Source organism: Entelurus aequoreus, linkage group LG09 (genome assembly GCF_033978785.1).
Source record: "Entelurus aequoreus isolate RoL-2023_Sb linkage group LG09, RoL_Eaeq_v1.1, whole genome shotgun sequence".
Lineage (NCBI taxonomy): Eukaryota > Metazoa > Chordata > Actinopteri > Syngnathiformes > Syngnathidae > Entelurus > Entelurus aequoreus.
Window position 1 is genome coordinate 45,214,211 of NC_084739.1, and position 22,724 is coordinate 45,236,934.

At 38.1% G+C, this 22,724-nt stretch overlaps 1 protein-coding gene across 4 annotated transcripts in view; it reads right to left on the minus strand.

Annotated features, from left to right (window-relative positions):
* The window catches only part of xpo1b (exportin 1 (CRM1 homolog, yeast) b), a 55,760-nt gene that overhangs the window by 20,639 nt on the left and 12,397 nt on the right, over positions 1-22,724 (minus strand). For 3 of the 4 annotated variants that reach the window (XM_062058824.1, XM_062058822.1, XM_062058823.1), the window contains exons 3-12: positions 22,520-22,621; positions 8,983-9,055; positions 5,957-6,018; positions 5,601-5,645; positions 3,469-3,650; positions 2,293-2,341; positions 2,095-2,214; positions 1,887-2,015; positions 1,661-1,819; positions 1,372-1,569 (exon numbers count right to left, since the gene is read on the minus strand). In XM_062058824.1, coding sequence (XP_061914808.1) covers positions 1,372-1,569; positions 1,661-1,819; positions 1,887-2,015; positions 2,095-2,214; positions 2,293-2,341; positions 3,469-3,650; positions 5,601-5,645; positions 5,957-6,018; positions 8,983-9,055; positions 22,520-22,621 — 1,119 coding nt within the window. Of the gene's footprint in view, positions 1-1,371; positions 1,570-1,660; positions 1,820-1,886; positions 2,016-2,094; positions 2,215-2,292; positions 2,342-3,468; positions 3,651-5,600; positions 5,646-5,956; positions 6,019-6,425; positions 6,475-8,982; positions 9,056-22,519; positions 22,622-22,724 lie in introns of all 4 variants that reach the window. The other variant, XM_062058825.1, reaches the window with a different exon arrangement.

Consider the following 22,724-nt stretch of genomic DNA (forward strand, 5'->3'; position numbering starts at 1 on the left):
GTTTATTTCGAACATGCAAAACAATTACAACAGAGGGAACCACAAATCAATGACTGAAGTAACAAACTTGCCTTTCAAACAATACCCCCCGTTTGTTGACAACAACATACAGCTGAGCTATACTGAGCGTGCACTCGCTGACGTCACATGTCACTAGGCAACAGGCACTACCTTTTAAAAAGCACATATACACTGCTCTCATATGACACTTATTTCAACTGCATTGTGCCAGTTATTTCTTCTTTTTTTTTAAGCAGCGCATAATTACTGTCCCTATTTATTAATTACATTCATCAAAGAGTAATTCTGTTGGTAATTCAATTACTTTTTTGGTAAAGTAACAAGTAACAATAATTAATAACATTTTAAAAGTAATTTTCGAAACACAGCCTGCCACACAGCATCATGAAGCAGTTGGCAGGATCCTGGCTAAAACCTTTCTAAATATGTCCTATAATAATGTTTACCTATAAAAACACCATTGTTAAAAGTCAATTATTTTCATGTTGAAGATGTTTAAACATGTCCTCTTAAACCATGGCACTTTATTTCAGGTTGTGGTCTTTAGTGTTTTTGTTAGCTGAAGAATTGAGCTTAGCTAAATATTTTTTTAAGAAGATTGGAGATTATATTTGACCTTTCCTATATTATTTTCACGGCGTTTTCTTAATTTCTTATCTCAAAACACCTCTTAAGTTGGGATCCTATTATGCAAAACCTATTTTTCTTACTTGTTGGTACCTGTTTTTGTGTATTTGAGATCCCCATCAGTCCCAAAAATTTTAAATCAAGGCATGGTGTAGATATTTAATTCGGTCACTTATTATTTCCATGTATGGGTTAGTTTATGGGCCAAACTATATGGGTATATGAGTTTTGGTTCATATCGCCCAGCCCTACACTAGTGTTAGCCACAGTGCTAGCACAGTTCAGGGATGTTCTATGTGTTTAATTGAGTGTTACAGTAAGCCATATGATGGCATTGTGTTAATATGTACAAGTGGACATTCAGTTTTAATAATGGAATTGTGAGATTTGAGACATTTCATATTGCTACAAATGTTATTATTATTAAGTTATTGTATACTATTGACTTTTTTTTTTTTCTCTAACGATTGTACGTAGTAAAAAAGAATAAAGAACTAGTTTGTATATTGTGTTGATATTGTCACACTGTCAATAGCACTCAACACAAATATTTACGGTTATTTCATGTTATTATTGAAGACTGGTATTGGCAGCATAAACCCAGATCGGACCAACCCGAATACACACTGGTATTAAGTCAATCTGTTTGTCATCAAGTGCGTAGGGGCAACATGTGTTCAGAGAGTCAGTTACTGAAATGGATCAGTGATCAGTCTGTGGTACCTTAGAGAGTACAGGCAGATAGAGCTGCCTGCGAGGTGGAACGTCAAAGTGCTGGTTGCCAGAGAGAAGCGGGGAAGTGGATGTGGAGAAGGGACTTTCTCTGTAGAGCTCAGCAGCAAGGTGGTTCCAATACTCCAGACAAATTTTGAAAATCTCAGTCTCCTCCACTTCTGACACCAGCAGCATATAATGGAGGGCCTGGTGCAGGACGATAAGTGGAACAAAAACCCATTGGATTAGACCTGAATCCTACTGTACAGCAGAAATGTTTGGAAGTCCACGAGCTTACCTCCATTAAAGTTTCTCTTAGGTTGAGCCGCTTCTCAATGAGCTGCCCATGCTCTTTGAGGAAAGTACAGAGGAACAGACTGAGGTTCTGGATGAAGTTCTGCTCATCATCTTTACCGTTGGCATAGGCCAGCCGGATGTTAGTGTTCAGAGGAAGCATCTGAGTAGAAAATAATTAGGTTACAACACGCTTGCCTCATCTTTTTCAAGCGAAACATGATGCTCACCTGCTTGAGCTGACACATGGTCAGAGTGAAGAGTGTGACAAACTGCTCCTCGTACTGGCTAACACTTACTCCAGCAATCTCTGTCAAACACTTCAGTGTCACATTGCGAAACATTGGGACATTGAGGAACTGAAAACCATTATAAGATTCATTTAGCCACATAATACCTTCTTGATAGAATATATACACTGTGCCAGTGTCTTATTACCTTATACACCAGTGTGCTGATCAGTTTGGTTTCAAAGATGTAGCCCAAAGGAATCCAGTTGAGGAAACGTAAGAGAGTTTCCAAAGTAGCGTGGACAAGGGGGGCATTCTGTGAATTTTCCTACGATGAAAATGAATAATAATTAAATAGTTGGTCGAGAAACAACCAAGTTATGATGAGATATAGAGATATATTTACCATAACAAACTGGCACAGCTGGAATATTTGGGAGAATTCATTGCACATACTGAAATAATACACAAGGACATATTATGGTATTGTATACAAGTAATTATTTGTTTAAAAGGTAATATACACTAGGGGTTCTCAACCTTTTTGAACTTGGGGCCCAACCTTTCCACTACAGAGGGCCCCGGCCCACTCAAACATTAACACTGAATTAGTAATCTTATTATTCATAATCAATAATCATATCTAACCTACTATCAGTTTACAACCTTGTCAAATGATATGAAACCATGTATTAATCACAAAGATTATTATGTATTTAACTCATAAACCTTATGCTTAGGTCAGGCTTATTACAAAAACCAGTACTAATCAAATTGTGTAGCTTGCAGACCCCTGAGGGTGTCTTGTTTGATTTATAGTTTTTCCGTGGGGGGGTTGGTGCCATACTTGTAATTCTCTTCCAAAACAATAAGGGGCAGTGTCTCCAGAAGTAGCATCTGCAGCTGTTGTTGGCTAGATACTGTGTATTCCTGTGCCGAGCAACATTGTCTACACTGGAACTTGTCTTTCCCAATCATTTACTTTTATTGAATGTTTTACTTAGAAATCAGAGGAAAATACCTTTGTGAAGATGAACTGTGCAACTTCTGAATGACGTATTTATCTGTATGGTGATATTCAGAGTTCACAAATGTTTTTAAGTATACCGTGCTCGAAAGATTATTGACGAAGAATGAGAAGTTTTGTGTGTGAAAGAAAAAGACTTGTGTACGAGAACGTATATGTGTCCGAATTGAACCTGTTAGCACAAGATCGACAATAAAAGTTGAAAATAGTGTCGTACTTTGTGACTTCTTCTGGGCGCAACAACACAATTAGATGAAAAACGACACATACAGTAATTATTTTAGAGCGCATTGAGATATTAAGTACACAATATCAGTTGTCGTGCAATTGTTTAATCAAAGTCTGCTCGCCTGAGTCCTTGGCAAAAATTGACCAATCACAGCTCTTTGTTCTGCGTCGCGAACCTAGGATTTTTGAGAGGTGCACGTAGGCTACGTGCGGGGGCGGATGGCTCACCTACAGGCTTAAGTGGCACTTGCGGCTCGATAATGGGCCCCAACCCTTTTGTTAAGAAATACTGCTATCCACTATACAGTACATGAATACTATACTGACCTGTCTTTTAGATGTTTGGCTTTGACCTGGGTCATCTGACCACTGGAGAAGTCAAAAACTTCCTCACTGAGCAATTTCAGAATTATCATGTTGTTCTGACAAAGACTCTCACTGGTTCGACTCGCTCCCACAATGTCACTGATGAACGTGGGCCAGTGCTTGGGCCACTCCTGCTTCAAGATCTAAATACAGACAATCATACAATTCAAGCATTTTCTACAACTGACATCAAAGAAAAATATTAATTGGCCAGTTAGAATCTGTATGTGTGACACTTGCTTAAAATACGTTATTCTTAAGAAATTAAGTCAAAAGTTCCCCTAATATCCCTTTAAGAAGTGAAATGCATTGTAAACATAATACAGTATAACATAATTTACAATGACAGATGAATAATTTTAAGTACAACAGGTTGGAGAGAAACCTTTAATGCGCACGCGCGTGCACACACACACACACACACACACACACACACACACACACTCACACACACACACACACACACACACACACACACACACACACACACACACACACACACACACACACACACACACACACACACACACACACACGTATCTCATTTGTGAAGGACATAATGTCATGGCTGTCTTGAGTTTCCAATAATTTCTACAACTCTTATTTTTTTGTCATAGAGTGATTGGAGCACATACTTGTTTGTCACAAAAAACATTCATGTTGTAATGACAATAGATTTTACAGTCGAATTGACGGTGGTTTTTACAGCATATTACTGTAAATTTAAAAAAAATCCACTGTTTTTTTACAGTAATATTCTGTCGACTGAGCTGCCAATTTTTTTTGTTTCATCTGACATCACAAGGACAAAGATAAGACCTTCTGGAGGAATGTTCTGTGGTCAGATGAAACAAAAATTGAGCTGTTTGGCCACGACACCCAGCAATATGTTTGGATGAGAAAAGTTGTGGCCTTTAATCCCAGGAACACCAATCCTACCGTCATGCATGGTGGTGGTAGTATTATGCTCTGGGCCTGTTTTGCTGCCAATGGAACTGGTGCTTTACAGAAAGTAAATGGGACAATGAAAAAGGAGGATTACCTCCAAATTTTTCAGGACAACCTAAAATGATCAGCCCGGAGGTTGGCTCTTGGTCGTAGTTGGGTGTTCCAACAGGACAATGACCCCAAACACATGTCAACAGTGGTAAAGGAATGGCTAAATCAGGCTAGAATTAAGGTTTTAGAATGGCCTTCACAAAGTCCTGACTTAAACCCCATTGAGAACACGTGGACAATGCTGAAAAAACAAGTCCATGTCAGAAAACAAACACATTTAGCTGAACTGCACCAATTTTGTCAAGAGTAGTGGTCAAAAGTTAAACCTGAAGCTTGCCAGAAGCTTGTGGATGGCTACCAAAAACGCCTTATTGCAGTGAAACTTGCCAAATTTTAAAACATTGCTGCGACCCCCGCAGATTTGGTCACATTTTCAGTCGACCCATAATAAAGTCATAAAAGAACCAAACTTCATGAATGTTTTTTGTGACAAACAAGTATGTGCTCCAAACACTCTATCAAAAAAAAAAAAAAGAGTTGTAGAAATTACTGGAAACTCAAGACAGCCATGACATTATGTTCTTTACAAGTGTATGTAAAGACTGTGTGTGTGTGTATATATATATATATATATATATATATATATATATATATATATATATATATATATATATATATATATATATATATATATATATATATATATATATATATATATATATATATATATATATATATATATATATATATATATATATATATATATATATATGAATGAATAGGAAGGACTTCCTCTCTTGTAATAATCTCAATCAGATTTGGTCTAGAAATGGCACACACATTACATTGTGCAACATGTTTATGGATTTATCTCAAGTATTTTAGACCATGGGTGATGAAATACTGAAACTATGGCTTCATAGTTGCACTGCGCTATCAACCATTTCCTGGCGTCAGTGAAATGGTTAGTTGCACATATTTTGCCACTCAAAAACAAATCAGACTGGGAGAGGAATTGGGGATCTCTTTTATGGCCACTGCTGTACATACATATTTCTGTTATAAGTAAAAGTGGAGATCTTTTTAAGACTTACCTGAACTAGAATCATATTCAGTTTTCCAATGTACACTTTTTCTTTCTAAAAAAAACCAAAAGAATTCCAACAAAGAACAAATGAGTTATTGGGTTGCAACGTGTTAAAGTTGATAAGCATCTCTGTTACTAACACTACAGTATTAATGGTTGAGTGGAGCCAAGACCCATATTAGTCAAAAACTTATATGGTCGGGGCAGGTACACCTTTAGTTCACATCAGTAAACATCAACAAAAGGACTAATGTCATGTGGAATTCCATCTTAATTGGCTTGTTTTAAGATTACTTTGTCATCAATGGTAGTAATTATCAGCTGAAATTGCACTTTTTAATATCACAAATATGTGTTACATACCTCCACATTGGCAGCATCTGATGATGTCTTAATAATGAGACCAACAACATACTTTTTTATTCCTAAAAAAACAGATAGACAAATATTACAGATGCGTAAATAGAATGTGTAAACCTAAACATATCCTGACATGCAAATGGTTTAGTGGCACTTTAGTCACTAACTGGCTGACTGTCATTCTATTTCCAGCTTCTCTCCATTTTGAAGGCAACTATTCTTCTCCATAAACCAACTACCAACCTTTAGCTAAGTAAGACTCAGATGTTATTGCTATTGAACTTGTATGGGGCGTAGACTTTGAAAGCTACATTTTCCCCAGATGTCCTCACAGATTATCAATATTGTCACTGTGAGCAAAGTGTGTAAAAAACTATTTTCTTTACGGACTTTAGCGCTACAGAATATCGAACAACAGTGAGTGGCGCTGAAAACGAGCCAATACTCTGACGCAAAGGGGGAAAAGACATACTTGCCAGTCGCCCTGCACTCGGTTTGCCACTTGTACAAAATTCAGGCATCTACGGTCAGAAGTAGGGAAGTCTTAGGGTCAATGCAAAAATAATTTAGAGCAATGAGTGTTTGAAGGGTTCACTGATTTGTCTTTTCTCAAAGGATAATCATATCAATTATCAAATGTTTTTATTCAACCTTTGGAGGCAGTATTGGAAATGAATACGTTTTGTATCCAGATATTAAAAACAGGAAATTGTGATAGTTAAAATAAATTATTCGTAGGGCTGGGCGATATGGCCTTTTATTAATATCTCGATATTTTAGGCCATGTCACGATACACGATATGTATCTCGATATTTTGCCTTAGCCTTGAATTAACACTTGATGCATAGAATCACACCAGGATGATGATTCTATGTGTCTACATTAAAACATTATTGTTCATACTGCATTAATATATGCTAATTGTAAACTTTCATGCAGAGAGGGAAATCACAACTAAGTCAATTTACCAAAACAGTTATTAAGCAGTGGCACAAACATTCATGTAATTTCAAAACAGAAAGTGCAAGATTGTCAGAGACATTTTAAAACAAGCTATTGGAGCACTTTTGTGCATGATGTCACTAAGATGACATATCAAAACAACACTAAATTAAAGTGCACTTTTTGTACAGAACGCCACTACAATATTTTTAAACAAATAAAGTGCATGATGTCACAAGATATTTCAATAACTGTCAAATAAAAATTAGCTGCATAATAGGAAATCAAATAGTGTATATCCTTCGCTATGTGGTAGGTTACTGCGGACGTCATCTCCTTCCTTCTTCTATTTTTTTCATACGGTGTTGATCTGGAAATGGAAGATGCCAGGCTCAATTGGGTCAGTGCTGGTTGCTTGGGCATTTTGTTGGGTGTGGCACCGGCCGGAGATGTTGACATGCAGAGTTTCAAGCACTCCTTATTCTCTAGCGGGTGACTTTTCAAATGATGCTGCAATTTAGTAGTGCTGCTACTTTTTGTAGCAACGCTTTTGCCGCATACTTTACATATTACGGTTGTCTGTTCAACATCTTCCCGCTTGAAGCCAAACCACCGCCAGACGATGGACCACGTGCTGTTTTTCTTGGGAATTAATTCTTCCTCCATTTGTTACCAGATTGGCACCTTCTCTCTCTCCTATTACCACTCGCACCGCCTGCCACTGCCAACTTTACCTATGCCGCTACCTCTCTGCTCCGCGAGAGCGTATGACGTTGCACGTGTGACAGTATGTAACGAGGTGCGCTTGTTTTATCTCTTTGTGAGAAGGAGAGACAAGAAAGAGTGACAAAAGCCTTTAGTGTAATGCCCGCAGCTAAAAGCAACTGTGTGAGAACGTATACTCGAATACTCACGATATAGTCATTTTCTATATCGCACAGAGACAAACCCACGATATATCGAGTATATTCGATATATCGCCCAGCCCTAATTTATCGCTTCAACTCCTAGAGAATTTGTGTGATCCTATAATGTAGTTGGTTTGGTAGCTTCAATTTCATTGCCATTGGGAACATTCATCCATCCATCCATCCATTTTCTACCGCTTGTCCCTTGCGGGGTCACGGGGGGGTGCTGGACCTTATCTCAGCTGCATTCGGGTGGAAGGCGGGGTACAAAATAATTATAGAAATGACCATGAAAAAATTACATCAATCACAGTATCAACCAATTCTACATTTGCAAGGGCATCCCTTCCTAAGCTTTAAATCAGTATCTAAGATAGAAACATTTTGCAGCAGTAAAATAAAGCCTATCAAGCACAAACCAAAAAGCTTATTTTGGTTTGTAGGGATATACACACGAATTGGGTAAGCGCGTGCTAATGTATTGACAGCATGTCACCTTTCCACTGCACAGTATGGGTTTGTTTAGGCTTCTCTGCTCTCGTCGCCTGGAAGAGAACACTGTCATCTTGTACTTTTTGTCCTGTGGCTGCTGGCACAGTTTAATTCGATAAAGAGTGTGAAGACAGTAAGATAATGGATCACTGCAACGAAGTAGATGCTGTGAAGTAAAATATTAGGGGACAGCCACAGGGTAAAGAACCATTAGCATTAGCACAATATGGTCGAAAGCCCGGCAGACTGGGCACTACCTGGTTTTCTTGAGTAGAACTGTAGCAAGCAGTGTAGGTACCAGCACCATGTCATAAAAAACAGGAAAAAGGCACTCGGACATAATTTAAAGGGGACCTGCACTTTATTTGGAATTTTACCTATCATCCACAATCCTTACGTAAGACAAGAACACAAATGTTTTCTTTTTTATGCACTTCAACTCGTAAATAAACATATTGTTGGCAGTTTAGATGCATTTCAGAGTGATTTAGAGGCAGAATGGATTCCCCCCCATTATCTGCATTGCTAGCCATTTAGAACGAGCTGATTACAAATTAGAATGCAAAAAATGCATGTGTTCTTGTGTTTCACAAGGATTGTGAATGATAGGCAACATTTTAAAAAAGTGCAGTTCCCCTTTAAGGTCTGTGCATGCCACAAGTTATGACAATAAAATAAAAATGTACCTTCACATTGATTCCTAGGAAGAATCTTCCATCTTGTTTTGATAACGGTTTCCAGGATCTGAAGGGCATAGTACTGTAAAAAGAAGATACAGAAAAGCATTACTACGGTAAAAGGTGAACAGACACTTAGACCAAACAAGCCTGTAATAACCTGTATGTCCTTATAAAACATATTTCATGCAAACTTCTATGTTGTTGCCAGCAATAAGCTGCAGGGTTGCAGAAGTCCAGCTGTTAGGACTCTAGAAAAATGTATTCATGCATTAAGTGTGATTCCAATACAGCATGTGGACCAGAAATAAGCCTTTTCAGATTCTGCTTCCAGACAAGAAGTTTTGTCCAACTTGTGCAAATATCAAAATACAATATGGATGTAATCCCTCTAATTTTATAATAACGTAGTTTACTTAAATATTGAAAAAACACAGAACGATTGCAAATGCATAATACACTTATCCAAAGTGTTTAGGCTTGCAAAGAGTCTGAGCCTATCCGAGGGATCAATACTGGGACTAATATTTATCAATCTTTATATAAACAACATTTGCAAAGTTACAAAGGACGTAAAGTTAAAATTATTTGCAGACGACAACATTTTGTACAGGAGAGAACGAACCGAAGCTACTCACCAGTGATACCATATTTGAGTTATAGTGTAGAAATATGGGGAAATAACTACAAACTTCATTTACTAACCGTGTTACAAAAAAGTTTTGTCAGAATAATACATAATGTTGGCTAAAGAAAACATACAAACCCTTTATTTATTAAATCCAAAATATAAAAATGTAATGATTTTTTGCATTTGCAAACAGCTATAATTATGTTCAAAAAACTATAACTTGCTACCAAGGATGTACAACTATTATTCTCAACAAAAGAGGAGAATTATAAAAATCGAACATAAAACATTTGTATGCATGTACAAAACTTAAGACCTTTAGCATATCAGTATGTGGAATTAAAATATGAAATGGATTATGCAAAGAAGTCAAACAATGTACAAACTTATTGCCGTTTCAGAGATTGTTCAAACTCAGTGTTTACAAAGTATAAGGAAGAGGAATAATGATACTTATTGAAAATAATATCTTATTCATCTCTTTAAGTGAATCAAAACTGATTTAACTCATTATGAAGAGAACAATTGTATTTAGAAATCCTTGATATAATTGTGCAAAAATAAAAATAGGGAGTGAAAATATGTCTAAGTAACTTTTATGACCACGCAGAATTAAACTTTCTACTTCCACGTGAAAAGTTTCTTTTTTGGGTGTAGGTCTGGGCCAATAACTTTTGGTGGACGGTATAATTTCCCACAAATCATTGCTTGTAAACAATATTATTGTCAGCATTACTTTGAGACCAAATTAATGTAATGTACAAGCAATATATATATATATATATATATATATATATATATATATATATATATATATATATATATATATATATATATATATATATATATATATATATATATATATATATATATATATATATATATATATATATATATATATATATATATATATACACACACAACACATGTTTATTTCGCATTAGTATATTTTACCATGGAAGGTCAACATATTTTACTTATCTTAACCACTAAAGGCCTTAGTGGCCACATGCGTGGACAGCACCTTTTAGCTCTTATTTCCAAAAATGTGTACACTACCAGAGGTGGGTAGAGTAGCCAGAAATTGTACTCAAGTAAGAGTACTGTTGAGATTTATTACTCAAGTAAAAGTAAGGAGTAGTCACCCAAATATTTACTTGAGTAAAAGTAAAAAGTATGTTGTGAAAAAACTACTCAAGTACTGAGTAACTGATGAGTAACCTGTTTGTTTAATGATCACGGCAACAAATAATGCACAAAAACATAAAAATAGCAATGAGCAAATTCAGAGCCAGGAATATCTCTTAAGCAACTAAAACAATAATATATATTAAATAATAATACATTAAAACAAAAAAAAATAAGGCAAATTGAGCCACAATAACTTAACAGCACCATAGGCTAAGTAGGCATTGATTGATTGATTGAAACTTCCATCCATCCATCCATCCATCCATTTTCTACCGCTTATTCCCTTCGGAGTCGCGGGGGGCGCTGGAGCCTATCTCAGCTACAATCGGGCGGAAGGCGGGGTATACCCTGGACAAGTCGCCACCTCATCGCAGGGCCAACACAGATAGACAGACAACATTCACACTCACATTCACACACTAGGGCCAATTTAGTGTTGCCAATCAACCTATCCCCAGGTGCATGTCTTTGGAGGTGGGAGGAAGCCGGAGTACCCGGAGGGAACCCACACAGTCACGGGGAGGACATGCAAACTCCACACAGAACTTGTATTAGTAAATTGCACAGTACAGTACATATTCCGTACAATTGACCACTAAATGGTAACACCCCAATAAGTTTTTCAACGTTAATCAACTACTTAATAAATGACAAAAGTCGAGGTGATCTACCTCATATATACATACACACACATATCATTCATATATATATATATATATATATATATATATATATATATATATATATATATATATATATATATATATATATATATATATATATACACATATATATATATATACATACATACATACATACATACATACATACATATATATACACACACATACATTTATATATACAGTATATAATTTATATTTCTTTATTTTGCCGTTTTTGTTCACATGTTAAAGGTGTTTTAATGAATATACATGCATGTTTAACATATAGATTCCTTTCTTTCATGAAGACAAGAATATAAGATGGTGTATTACCTGATTCTGATGACTTGCATTGATTGGAATCAGACAGCAGTGCTGATAACGTCCACGTTTTCAAAAAAAGTTCCTCCTTTCTGTCTAATACCACATGAAAGTGGTTGGTTTTTGGCATCTTATTTCTCCAGTTTCCATATTCGTTTTTATACACTTTACAAGAAATACATTGGCGGCAAACTCCGTAGCTTGCTAGCTTGTTTGCGCTGGCTTTCGGAGACTCTTATTTTGTTAGCGTAGGCGCGATGGAGCGGCTCTTTTAATGTGAAGACAGGAACTGTGCGGTCAGTCTTGAGGCTTTTGAAAGAGGTACGGTTGAAATAAAAAAGTGTCTTTTTTCCTTCACACTTTTGATTGATTGATTGAAACTTTTATTAGTAGATTGCACAGTACAGTACATATTCCGTACAATTGACCACTAAATGGTAACACCCGAATGAATAAGTTTTTCAACTTGTTTAAGTCGGGGTCCACGTGTGACGGTCATGTGACCACCTGGCTCTGTTTGATTGGTCCAACGTCACCAGTGACTGCATCGGATTGGTGAAACGGAGTCAAACGTCAACAGTGACTGCATCTGATTGGTGAAACGCAGGCATGCGATAGATCCTACTTTGAAGGTCTGTCTGACAAACCAAAACAAACAAAGCGTGCATTAACAGATCGATAAAAATCAGTAGCGAGTAGCGAGCTGAATGTAGATAAATGGAGCGGAGTAAAAGTAGCGTTTCTTCTCTATAAATATACTCAAGTAAAAGTTAAAGTATGTTGCATTAAAACTACTCTTAGAAGTAAAATTTATCCCAAAAGTTACTTAAGTAGATGTAACGGAGTAAATGTAGCGCATTACTACCCACCTCTGTACACTACTGAATTGGGGTCTTATGGCCCTTATGTGGACACTTATACTGTCATCTGGTGGTGTCAGAAGAGTATAACATGCAATGGAATTTGGAAAAAAAAAAGTGTAAAAATAAGAATTAGCATGTCACTAAACATGAAGTACACGTTTGTTACTTATGGACTAAGTACATCATATAAAAAGATGATTCTTAGTTTTTTATTCTAATTAGGGTCCAATAAGCCCAAATAGCAAAGAGAAATAAAATAAAAAGCATGTATACAAACACCTTGGGCCTTAAGAGGTTAAATAAGTAAATAAACATTAAAATAAAACAGACTCTAAAGCTAAATACATTTTGAACATCTAGTAGTTCAGTTTTTTCCCAGTCAAGTGTTTTTATTTGTTTTGTTTCCATTACTTTCCAACAGCCTTCTAAATACAAACCCAGTTTCCATATGAGTTGGGAAATTGTGTTAGATGTAAATATAAATGGAATACAATGATTTTCAACCCATATTCAATGGAATGCACTACAAAGACAAGATATTTGATGTTCAAACTCATAAACTTAATTTTTTTTTTGCAAATAATAATTAACTTAGAATTTCATGGCTGCAACACGTGCCAAAGTAGTTGGGAAAGGGCATGTTCACCCCTGTGTTACATGGCCTTTCCTTTTAACAACACTCATTAAACGTTTGGGAACTGAGGAGACAAATTTTTGAAGCTTCTCAGGTGGAATTCTTTCCCATCCTTGCTTGATGTACAGCTTAAGTTGTTCAACAGTCCGGGGGTCTCCGTTGTGGTATTTTAGGCTTCATAATGCGCCACACATTTTCAATGGGAGACAGGTCTGGACTACAGGCAGGCCAGTCTAGTACCCGCACTCTTTTACTATGAAGCCACGTTGATGTAACACGTGGCTTGGCATTGTCTTGCTGAAATAAGCAGAGGCGTCCATGGTAACGTTGCTTGGATAACCTGTATGTACCTTTCAGCATTAATGGCGCCTTCACAGATGTGTAAGTTACCCATGTCTTGGGCACTAATACACCCCCATACCATCACAGATGCTGGCTTTTCAACTTTGCGCCTATAACAATCCGGATGGTTCTTTTCCTCTTTGGTCTGGAGGACACAACGTCCACAGTTTCCAAAAACTATTTGAAATGTGGACTCGTCAGACCACAGAACACTTTTCCAGTTTGTATCAGTCCATCTTAGATGAGCTCAGGCCCAGCGAAGCCGACGGCGTTTCTGGGTGTTGTTGATAAACGGTTTTCGCCTTGCATAGGAGAGTTTTAACTTGCACTTACAGATGTAGCGACCAACTGTAGTTACTGACAGTGGGTTTCTGAAGTGTTCCTGAGCCCATGTGGCGATATCCTTTACACACTGATGTCGCTTGTTGATGCAGTACAGCCTGAGGGATCGAAGGTCACAGGCTTAGCTGCTTACGTGCAGTGATTTCTCCAGATTCTCTGAATCCTTTGATGATATTACGGACCGTAGATGGTGAAATCCCTAAAATCCTTGCAATATCTGGTTGAGACAAGGTTTTTCTTAAACTGTTCAACAACTTGCTCACGCATTTGTTGACAAAGTGGTGACCCTCGTCCCATCCTTGTTTGTGAATGACTGGGCATTTCATGGAATATACTTTTATACCCAATCATGGCACCCACCTGTTCCCAATTTGCCTGTTCACCTGTGGGATGTTCCAAATAAATGTTTGATGAGCATTCCTCAACTTTATCAGTATTTATTGCCACCTTTCCCAACTTCTTTGTCACGTGTTGCTGGCATCAAATTCTAAAGTTAATGATTATTTGCAAAAAAAAAAAAGTTTATCAGTTTGAACATCAAATATGTTGTCTTTGTAGCATATTCAACTGAATATGGGTTGAAAATGATTTGCAAATCATTGTTTTCCGTTTATATTTACATCTAACACAATTTCCCAACTCATATGAAAACAGGGTTTGTATATAACCGGTATAGCGCGGTTGGTAGAGTGGCTGTGCCAGCAACTTGAGGGTTCCAGGTTCAATCCCCGCTTCTGCCATCCTAGTCACTGCCGTTGTGTCCTTGGGCAAGACACTTTACCCACCTGCTCCCAGTGCCACCCACATTGGTTTAGATGTAAGTTTGATTTTGGGTTTCACTATGTAAAAGCGCTTTGAGTCACTAGAGAAAAGCGCTATATAAATATAATTCACTTCACTTCACTTCTTGCTCACTCATCCATGTTAACAGGCTCAGGTTGATCATTTGGTTTTAAGACGAAATATTCCCACATTTGGCTTTGCAATCATCTTTTTTCCTCATCATTTTTGTTACTTTGAGGTGCTTCTCATTAGCGAGTAGCGACTCGCAAGGCTCTCTTGGTGCATCCTGTGAGTGTAAACTAGTAAGCTAACAGTCCCGCCTCCACCCACTGAGATACAGATTGTGGATGGCTGACTTGTGTTCGGATGGACTCAAACTGAAATGGAACATTACTTTCAGTTATCCTAGAGAATTGAAGCATTCCCTTACATAAGATCGATTGTATCTCTGGTTGCCCGAAACATTGGCATGATGCATTAAACTTTTGTAGCTGATGGCAGCCTTTGCATGTTCGTAGAATAGAAAGAGTGCTAAACACTGTAGTGGAGGCCCTTAGAGATATTTTCGTTCACTTTTCTCTAAAAGCGCCAAATTTGGGGCATACTTAAATGATTTAGCTAGGGCGCCCCCGATGGTGACCTTTGGGGTCGCCACAGCGGCCAATCAAATATGGCCGCCACTTGTAATAGCTTTTGTCTCTAACATTTGAAACAGATGAGCTACAAATGTAAACTTGATGTCTATTTCATGTGTTTTGACAATTAGATTTGTGTTGGAATGCTCATTTTTATTTTTGGGTGTGTCTAGACCCCTAATTGGCATATTTCCAAGTGGCGTTTTGCTATTTTGAAGACATTGGACGTAACTTGGGCATTGTTAGGAGTAAAACCTGATGCAACATGCATGATTCCTTTCTAATGTTTGTATGAAATGTGTGGATGCACCCTCACATCCACACAATGAGGTGCAACAGATCCCAGATTTAAAGCACTTGCAGCGCCCGCTACAACAGTGGGCCCCAACCTTTTTATAGCTGCGGACCGGTCAACGCTTGAAAAATCTTAACATTGCAACACATGCCAATATGGCCGGGTTAACTTATAAAGTGCAATTTTAAATTTCCCGGGAAATATCCGGCTGAAAACGTCTCGGTATGATGACGTTTGCGCGTGACGTCACGGGTTGAAGCAGACATTTTGGAATAGCACGGTGGCCAGCTTAAGTCGTCTGTTTTCACCACATAATTCCACAGTATTCTGGACATCTGTGTTTGTGAATCTTTTGCAATTTGTTCAATTAACAATGGAGACTGCAAAGAAGAAAGCTGTAGGTGGGATCGGTGTATTAGCGGCTGGCTACAGCAACACAACCAGGAGGACTTTGAGTTGGATAGCAGACGCACTATCCGACGCTAGCCGCTGACCGCACCGATGATCGGGTGAAGTCCTTCGTCGCGCCGTCGATCGGTGGAACACAGGTGAGCACGGGTCGTGATGAGCAGATGAGGGCTGGCGTAGGTGGAGAACTAATATTTTTAGCATAACTCTGTCGAGGTCCCGTAGCTAAGTTAGCTTCAATGGCGTTGTTAGCAACAGCATTGCTAGGCTCCGCCAGGCTGGACAGCATTAACCATGTGGTTACAGGTCCAGAGTTTGGTTCGGTGTCTCCTGATAGCAGTATTGTTGATCTTCTGTCTATCTTTCCAGTCAGGGGCTTATTTCTTCTGTTTCTATCTGCAGTTAAGCACGATGCTATCACGTTAGCTCCGTAGCTAAAGTGCTTCGCCGATGTATTGTCGTGGAGATAAAAGTCACTGTGAATGTCCATTTCACGTTCTCGACTCTCATTTTCAAGAGGATATAGTATCCGAGGTGGTTTAAAATACAAATCTGTGATCCACAATAGAAAAAGGAGAAAGTGTGGAATCCAATGAGCCCTTGTACCTAAGTTACGGTCAGAGCGAAAAAAAGATACACCCTGGCGTCCTGCACTGCACTCTAATCCTTCACTCTCACTTTCCTCATCCACGAATCTTTCATCCTCGCTCAAATTAATGAGGTAATCGTCGCTTTCTCTGTCCGAATCGCTCTCGCTGCTGGTGTAAACAATGTGCAGATGTGAGGCGTTCTTCAACCTGTGACGTCACGCTACTTCCGGTACAGGCAAGGCTTTTTTATCAGCGACCAAAAGTTGCAAACTTTATCGTCGATGTTCTCTACTAAATCCTTTCAGCAAAAATATGGCAATATCGCGAAATTATCAAGTTATTATCAAGCTCCCCCCCAGGGCTGCGTCCTGAGTCCGCTGCTGTTCACGTTGATGACTCATGACTGCTGCGCCAGGTCCACTACTAACCACATTGTGAAGTATGCGGACGACACGACAGTAGTGGGCCTCATCCGTGACAACAACGACATGGACTAAAGGGAGGAGGTGAAACATCTGGTTGACTGGTGCAGAACCAACAACCTGGTCTTGAATGTCAACAAGACCGAGGAGATCATCGTTGACTTCAGGAAGCACCAGTCCAGCCACGCTCCACTCTACATCAACGGCACAGCAGTGGAGATAGTAAGCAGCACCAAGTTCCTGGGGGTGCAGATAACTGACAATATAACCTGGTCCCTACACACCGGAGCTCTTGTAAAAAGAGCTCAGCAGCGCATGCACTTTTTGCGTCGGATGAAAAGAGCACAGCCCCCCCCCCCCCCCCCCCATTCTCACCACATTCTACAGAGGCACTATAGAGAGCCTGCTGACCAACAGCATCTCTGTCTGGACTGGAGCCTGCAGTGCCTCAGACTGGAAGTCTCTCCAGAGAGTGGTGAGGATGGCGGAAAAGATCATCAGGACTCCTCTTCCTCCTATCCAGGAGATCGCAAAAAGCCGCTGCCTGACCAGGGCTCAGAAAGTCTGCAAAGACTCCTCCCACCCCCACCAAGGACTGTTTTCACTGCTGGACTCTAGGAAGAGGTTCCGCAGCCTCCGAAGCAGAACCTCCAGGTTCTGTAACAGCTTCTTCCCTCAGGCCGTAAGACTCTTAAACGTATCATAATTAAATTATCCCCTAAACTCCCCCCAAAATGGATTAACTCGCTGGAATAAAAAAAAAGACAATATAACATACATCCATAAACGTGGACGCATGTGAAAAAGTGCAATATATTTATCTGTACAGTAATCTATTTATTTATTTATATATATTTATTTATAAATATATTATATATATATTATTTATATATATTTATTTATTTATATATGCACCTTATTGCTTTTTTTTTTATCCTGCACTACCATGAGCTTATGTAACGAAATTTCGTTCTTATCTGTGCTGTAAAGTTCAGATTTGAATGACAATAAAAAGGAAGTCTAAGTCTAATGACACATAGAATGGACCTGCTATCCCTGTTTAAATAAGAAAATTTCATTTCAGTAGGCCTTTAATAAGGAGGGGACAGCATGATCCTAATGCTTTCCAGCCCTTTTAACAAGAGAACTACTACAGTAGCTTCTGCAGCGTTTGTGGTATTTGGCCTTATTTAATACAAGTGTTGATGCGATATCTGAACCATCATTCAATTGATCAATTGTGACATTTAAACATGAAGGTATAGCATTCGCATTTCAATGAAATCTTTCAGATCCTTTTCTAGCGACAAAAGTCCTTCGCTTTGGGGTGTTTGTAAGGGGTCATCAGACTGTAATTGGCAGAGACAACATAAGTCCCAATTGATGCTGCTGCTGCTACTATTACTATCAGATGATGTGGAGGCCATATTGTTTGATAATAGCTACACTGAAAAATGCATTACATACATGAAAATAAAGTTGATGATTTTCACAGTGTTAGATTAGGCAGTAGAATGATTGTACATAGATAAGCTCTTCTGTATGATTTTCACATCAGGAGAAGTCAGGAGACACAACAGTAGCCTGTCGAGGGACCAAACTATTATCACACTGTGTGGATAACAGTGTCAGAGCCTTCTCTATAAGATACCTTTCTGTTTCTGTTGAAACAGAAACCTATATTACAGGGGGAAGGGGGGGTAATACTAACTTTCTCTACTTTTACTAATGGTACAATGAAATACATCTGTAGCTTTACATTCTATCTGTGTTGAAATATATGTGCAATACATTTTGGTAGATAATGGCTATGCTGTTAATATGGAGATTAAAGTGCTCTAATAAATACATGATCATAAATCTGATCATTCCAGTATGTTTCTGATGCTCAAAAAACCTAAAATAGTTTGCCAAAAGTATCAAAAGTTAAGGTCTCTTTACATAGCCGCCATCTTGGAAATATGCTAATTAGGTGTCCAGACACACCCAATCATAAAAATAATTTTTCCATCATATTTCTAATTGTCAAAAAACATGAAATAGACACCAAGTTTGGATTTGTAGCTCATCTGGTTCAAATGTAGAGGCAAAAGCGTGTTCAGGTGGTGGCCATATTGGATCAGCCGCTGTGGCGACCCCAAAGGTCACCGGCGCGGGCGCCCTACCCAAATCATTTAAGTATGCCCTGAGCTACACCTGTGCCAAATTTGGCGTTTTAGACAAAAGTGAACGAACACCCTGTAACGCCAAATTTCTTCCCCCTACAAAAACCTTCCCCCTCCCATTTACTTCCATGGTCATGTTTCCTCTTACGTCATTGACAGCGATCGATAGCACTTCGGCTTTGACTGCCCGTCTTTGACAGCTGCTGGAATCTGAAGAAATCGATTATTGGTTTTTTTTGTACAGGCGCGAAACAGGACAGTCGCGTGCCGGTTAAGGACCCCCGGCAACTTTGTGACTTTATTGGACGCAGCCCCGGAAGTAAATGGGGGGGGGGGGTTTTGTAGGGGGGAAGAAATTTGGCGTGACAGCCCCTACTATTGTGTACATGTAAGTATTGCAGTTATATCTTGATTAGGGCTGAGTGATATGGACCAAAACTGATATTCCAGTATTTTTAGGCCGAATCGCGATATACAATATATATATCGGTATTTTAAACAAAACGTACAAAGTGTTTAGTTTTAACTCAACACCACATTGCTGTTACTACCAGTGTTCTGAAAATTACTTTTAAAAACAATTTATTATAGTTACTTGTTACATAACCAAAAAAGTAATTTAATTACTGATAGAATTACTCTTTAATAAATGTAGTTAATTACTAGGGAAAGTAATTAATGAGTTATTCATAAAAATAAAAAAAAACAAGTATATGTCAAATGCAGTTGAGAGAAGTTTTAGAGCAGCATGTGCGTGTATGTGCCTTTAAAAAAGGCAATGTCAGTTCCCAAGCGTCATGTTAGAGTTTCAGATTAACTGTGATTGTTAGGTTTAGCAGTTAGCCACGGCAGTTTTTCAGCTTTGACGGCTGGTCTGTTGAATCTTTTCAGCGGCTTGTGTTACCTTTGGTAAAAAAGGAAGAGCCGCCGCCCGCCTCCGCCAGCCGTCAGCTGTGCACGAAGACGAATATGGTGGGGGGTCGGTGTCTGCAATGCGCCAGACCCTTCTCGGGTGCCGAACCCTTCCTCAACTTCGGTGTCTGCCGGGCCTGGCTGGCCGCAAACGGATGTAACAAAGCAAATCAAAAGCGGTATTGTCTCAAATAAATATTGCTTTATAAAATATATATCGCCCAGCCCCGATCTTGATCAATATACACTTTTGTCTGTAAAGAAGAAACAACAAGGTAATTTCAGTGTTTCCCTTTCAAAATCAGGATTAATTTAATGACTCAAAGGGCATGAAATCAAATTAGCCTTTCAAAACCACTGGAAACAACAAAGCGAATTCAAACTAATAAAACCTAATACTCAATTTTGGTTCAACTTCCTCCAACTAAAGGATGTGTTGTATGGAACCGCAACCACAGATCTAAAAGGTGGATGTCATCTTCGATTTCTACGCAACCCATGTGTCAGGACAACAAAATAATTTTGTTCTAGATGTATTTATTTAAACTAAAAATTATTTTAATGTGTGCATGGATGATTTCTGAACATTTTTGTGTGTCCCCCTCCTCCTCCACACGCTCAGTCTTTCAACACGAAAGAAACTAGGCCTTAGTTGGAATAACTGGCCAGTAAAAGACAACGTTTCTTTCACCACCCAAAACTTGACACAAACTGCACTGTGCACTAGTAACTACAAGGACGGGAGGGAATATTGAACAACAAATCAATGATTGAAGTCGCAAACTTGCCATCCAAACAATACCCAGCTTGTTGACAAGAACATAGAGTCATGGAAGCACATTCAATCTATTTATTAAGCAAAGGTAACACAAACCAGTGAAAGATTTAAAAGAGCTGTCATCAGCCGACAAACTGCCGCTGCTAGCCTGCTAAGCTAACAAAAAAAAGCTCAACGTAAAATGCCTGTGAAACGCAGACTAAGCATGGACTTGCTGACATCCTACATCGCTAAGTAACAGGCACCGTTTTTTTAACACACAGATCCACACACTGCTCTCTCTCTCTCTCTCATATATATATATATATATATATATATATATTTTTTTTTATAACGCCTTATTGCTTTCCCTCATATTATCTATGAAAGAGTAATTATGTTAGTAAAATCAATTATTCATTACTTTGCCAAAAAAGTAACTATAATTACTTTTTAAAAGTAATTTTCAGAACACAAAAAAAGCAGAGAAACAGCTTATATCTCAAATGACTCCTAAGTTGAGGTACCACTGTACATTCTTTATTTGTGATGGCCAGCCACAAAAATAAACCGATTCGATCTTGCCCATAAACAGTTTATAATGGCACAGTCTGTGAAACTCAGCTAGTTAATACACCTCATACGCAATTGGTCTGCCAAAGAATAAGAAGATGATCAGTATTGCCTATTTAGTGACTTAGTTGCTATATTTAGCAAGTTTGTAGATCACTCAAGACCCGTTTTTCAAAAAAGTGACTAGCAATCAAATTAGTCAAGAAACTTTTTGACTTGTGGCATCGTCAGACAAAGTTTTGTGACTTTTAAGTTTTCACTTTTGCGTCACTTTTGTGGTGAGTTCAAAGACCACCGAACAAAGTGTGAAATCATAATGCTTGATGAAAAACATTCTCAATGAACTAAAGACAAAAAAGTAAACATTGTAGGTTTTCCAACAGAGACTGACCTGAAAGCACGTATCGCTCTTCTCAACAAGCAGCACCCACAGCTTGGATAGAATAAAGTTAATTTGTGGTTGTAAACATTTTTACTTTTCATGTTTTTTACTACCATTTATATCTCATACATTTTCTGTCCTGAAGCGTCTGTTAGCGTCCATTAGTAATTACATGCAAAAGCATCCCTACAAATAATGCAAATTAGATGATGGCTTCATTAACACCGTCTCGTAACCACAAATAGATTGCAGTCATGTGAGAAACACTGATGTTACTTATTAACACACTGCATGTATGATTAGTAAATGTTTTATAGTATTATATTAGTAACATATTATTTGTATTGTATATATTTTTTGATAGGGATGACGCAGTTAAAAATCTACTTTCCAGTTAGAGCTTGTATCGCTAGTTGCGCTTTGATTACATACTGTAAAAAAGTACAATATTAATTAACATAAAACAACATTGCACATTGTTTGCTATGGGTGAACAAATTGAAGTTTACTACTGTCTTTATGGTGTTTGAAAGGCACATTGTACTTTCTAAGTCCATTATTATTAAATTACATCTCAGGTAGCATTCACATCATTTCCATATAGCACATGTAAAAAATAATCTCTTGACTGGACTTACTTTTGTGTTCATATTTTGAGAAAACTCCAGGATGGTATCCACTCTTGTCCAAGCATCAGGATGTTCTTTCAGGTGTGTCAACACTTCTTGTGCCATTCTTTGCTGTAATATAGTCATTAAAAACATGTTTACATTCACAAAAAAGAAAGGGTGTTGGTCAAATATACAAATTCAACAACACGCTATGTAGTGGAAGAGTTAAAAA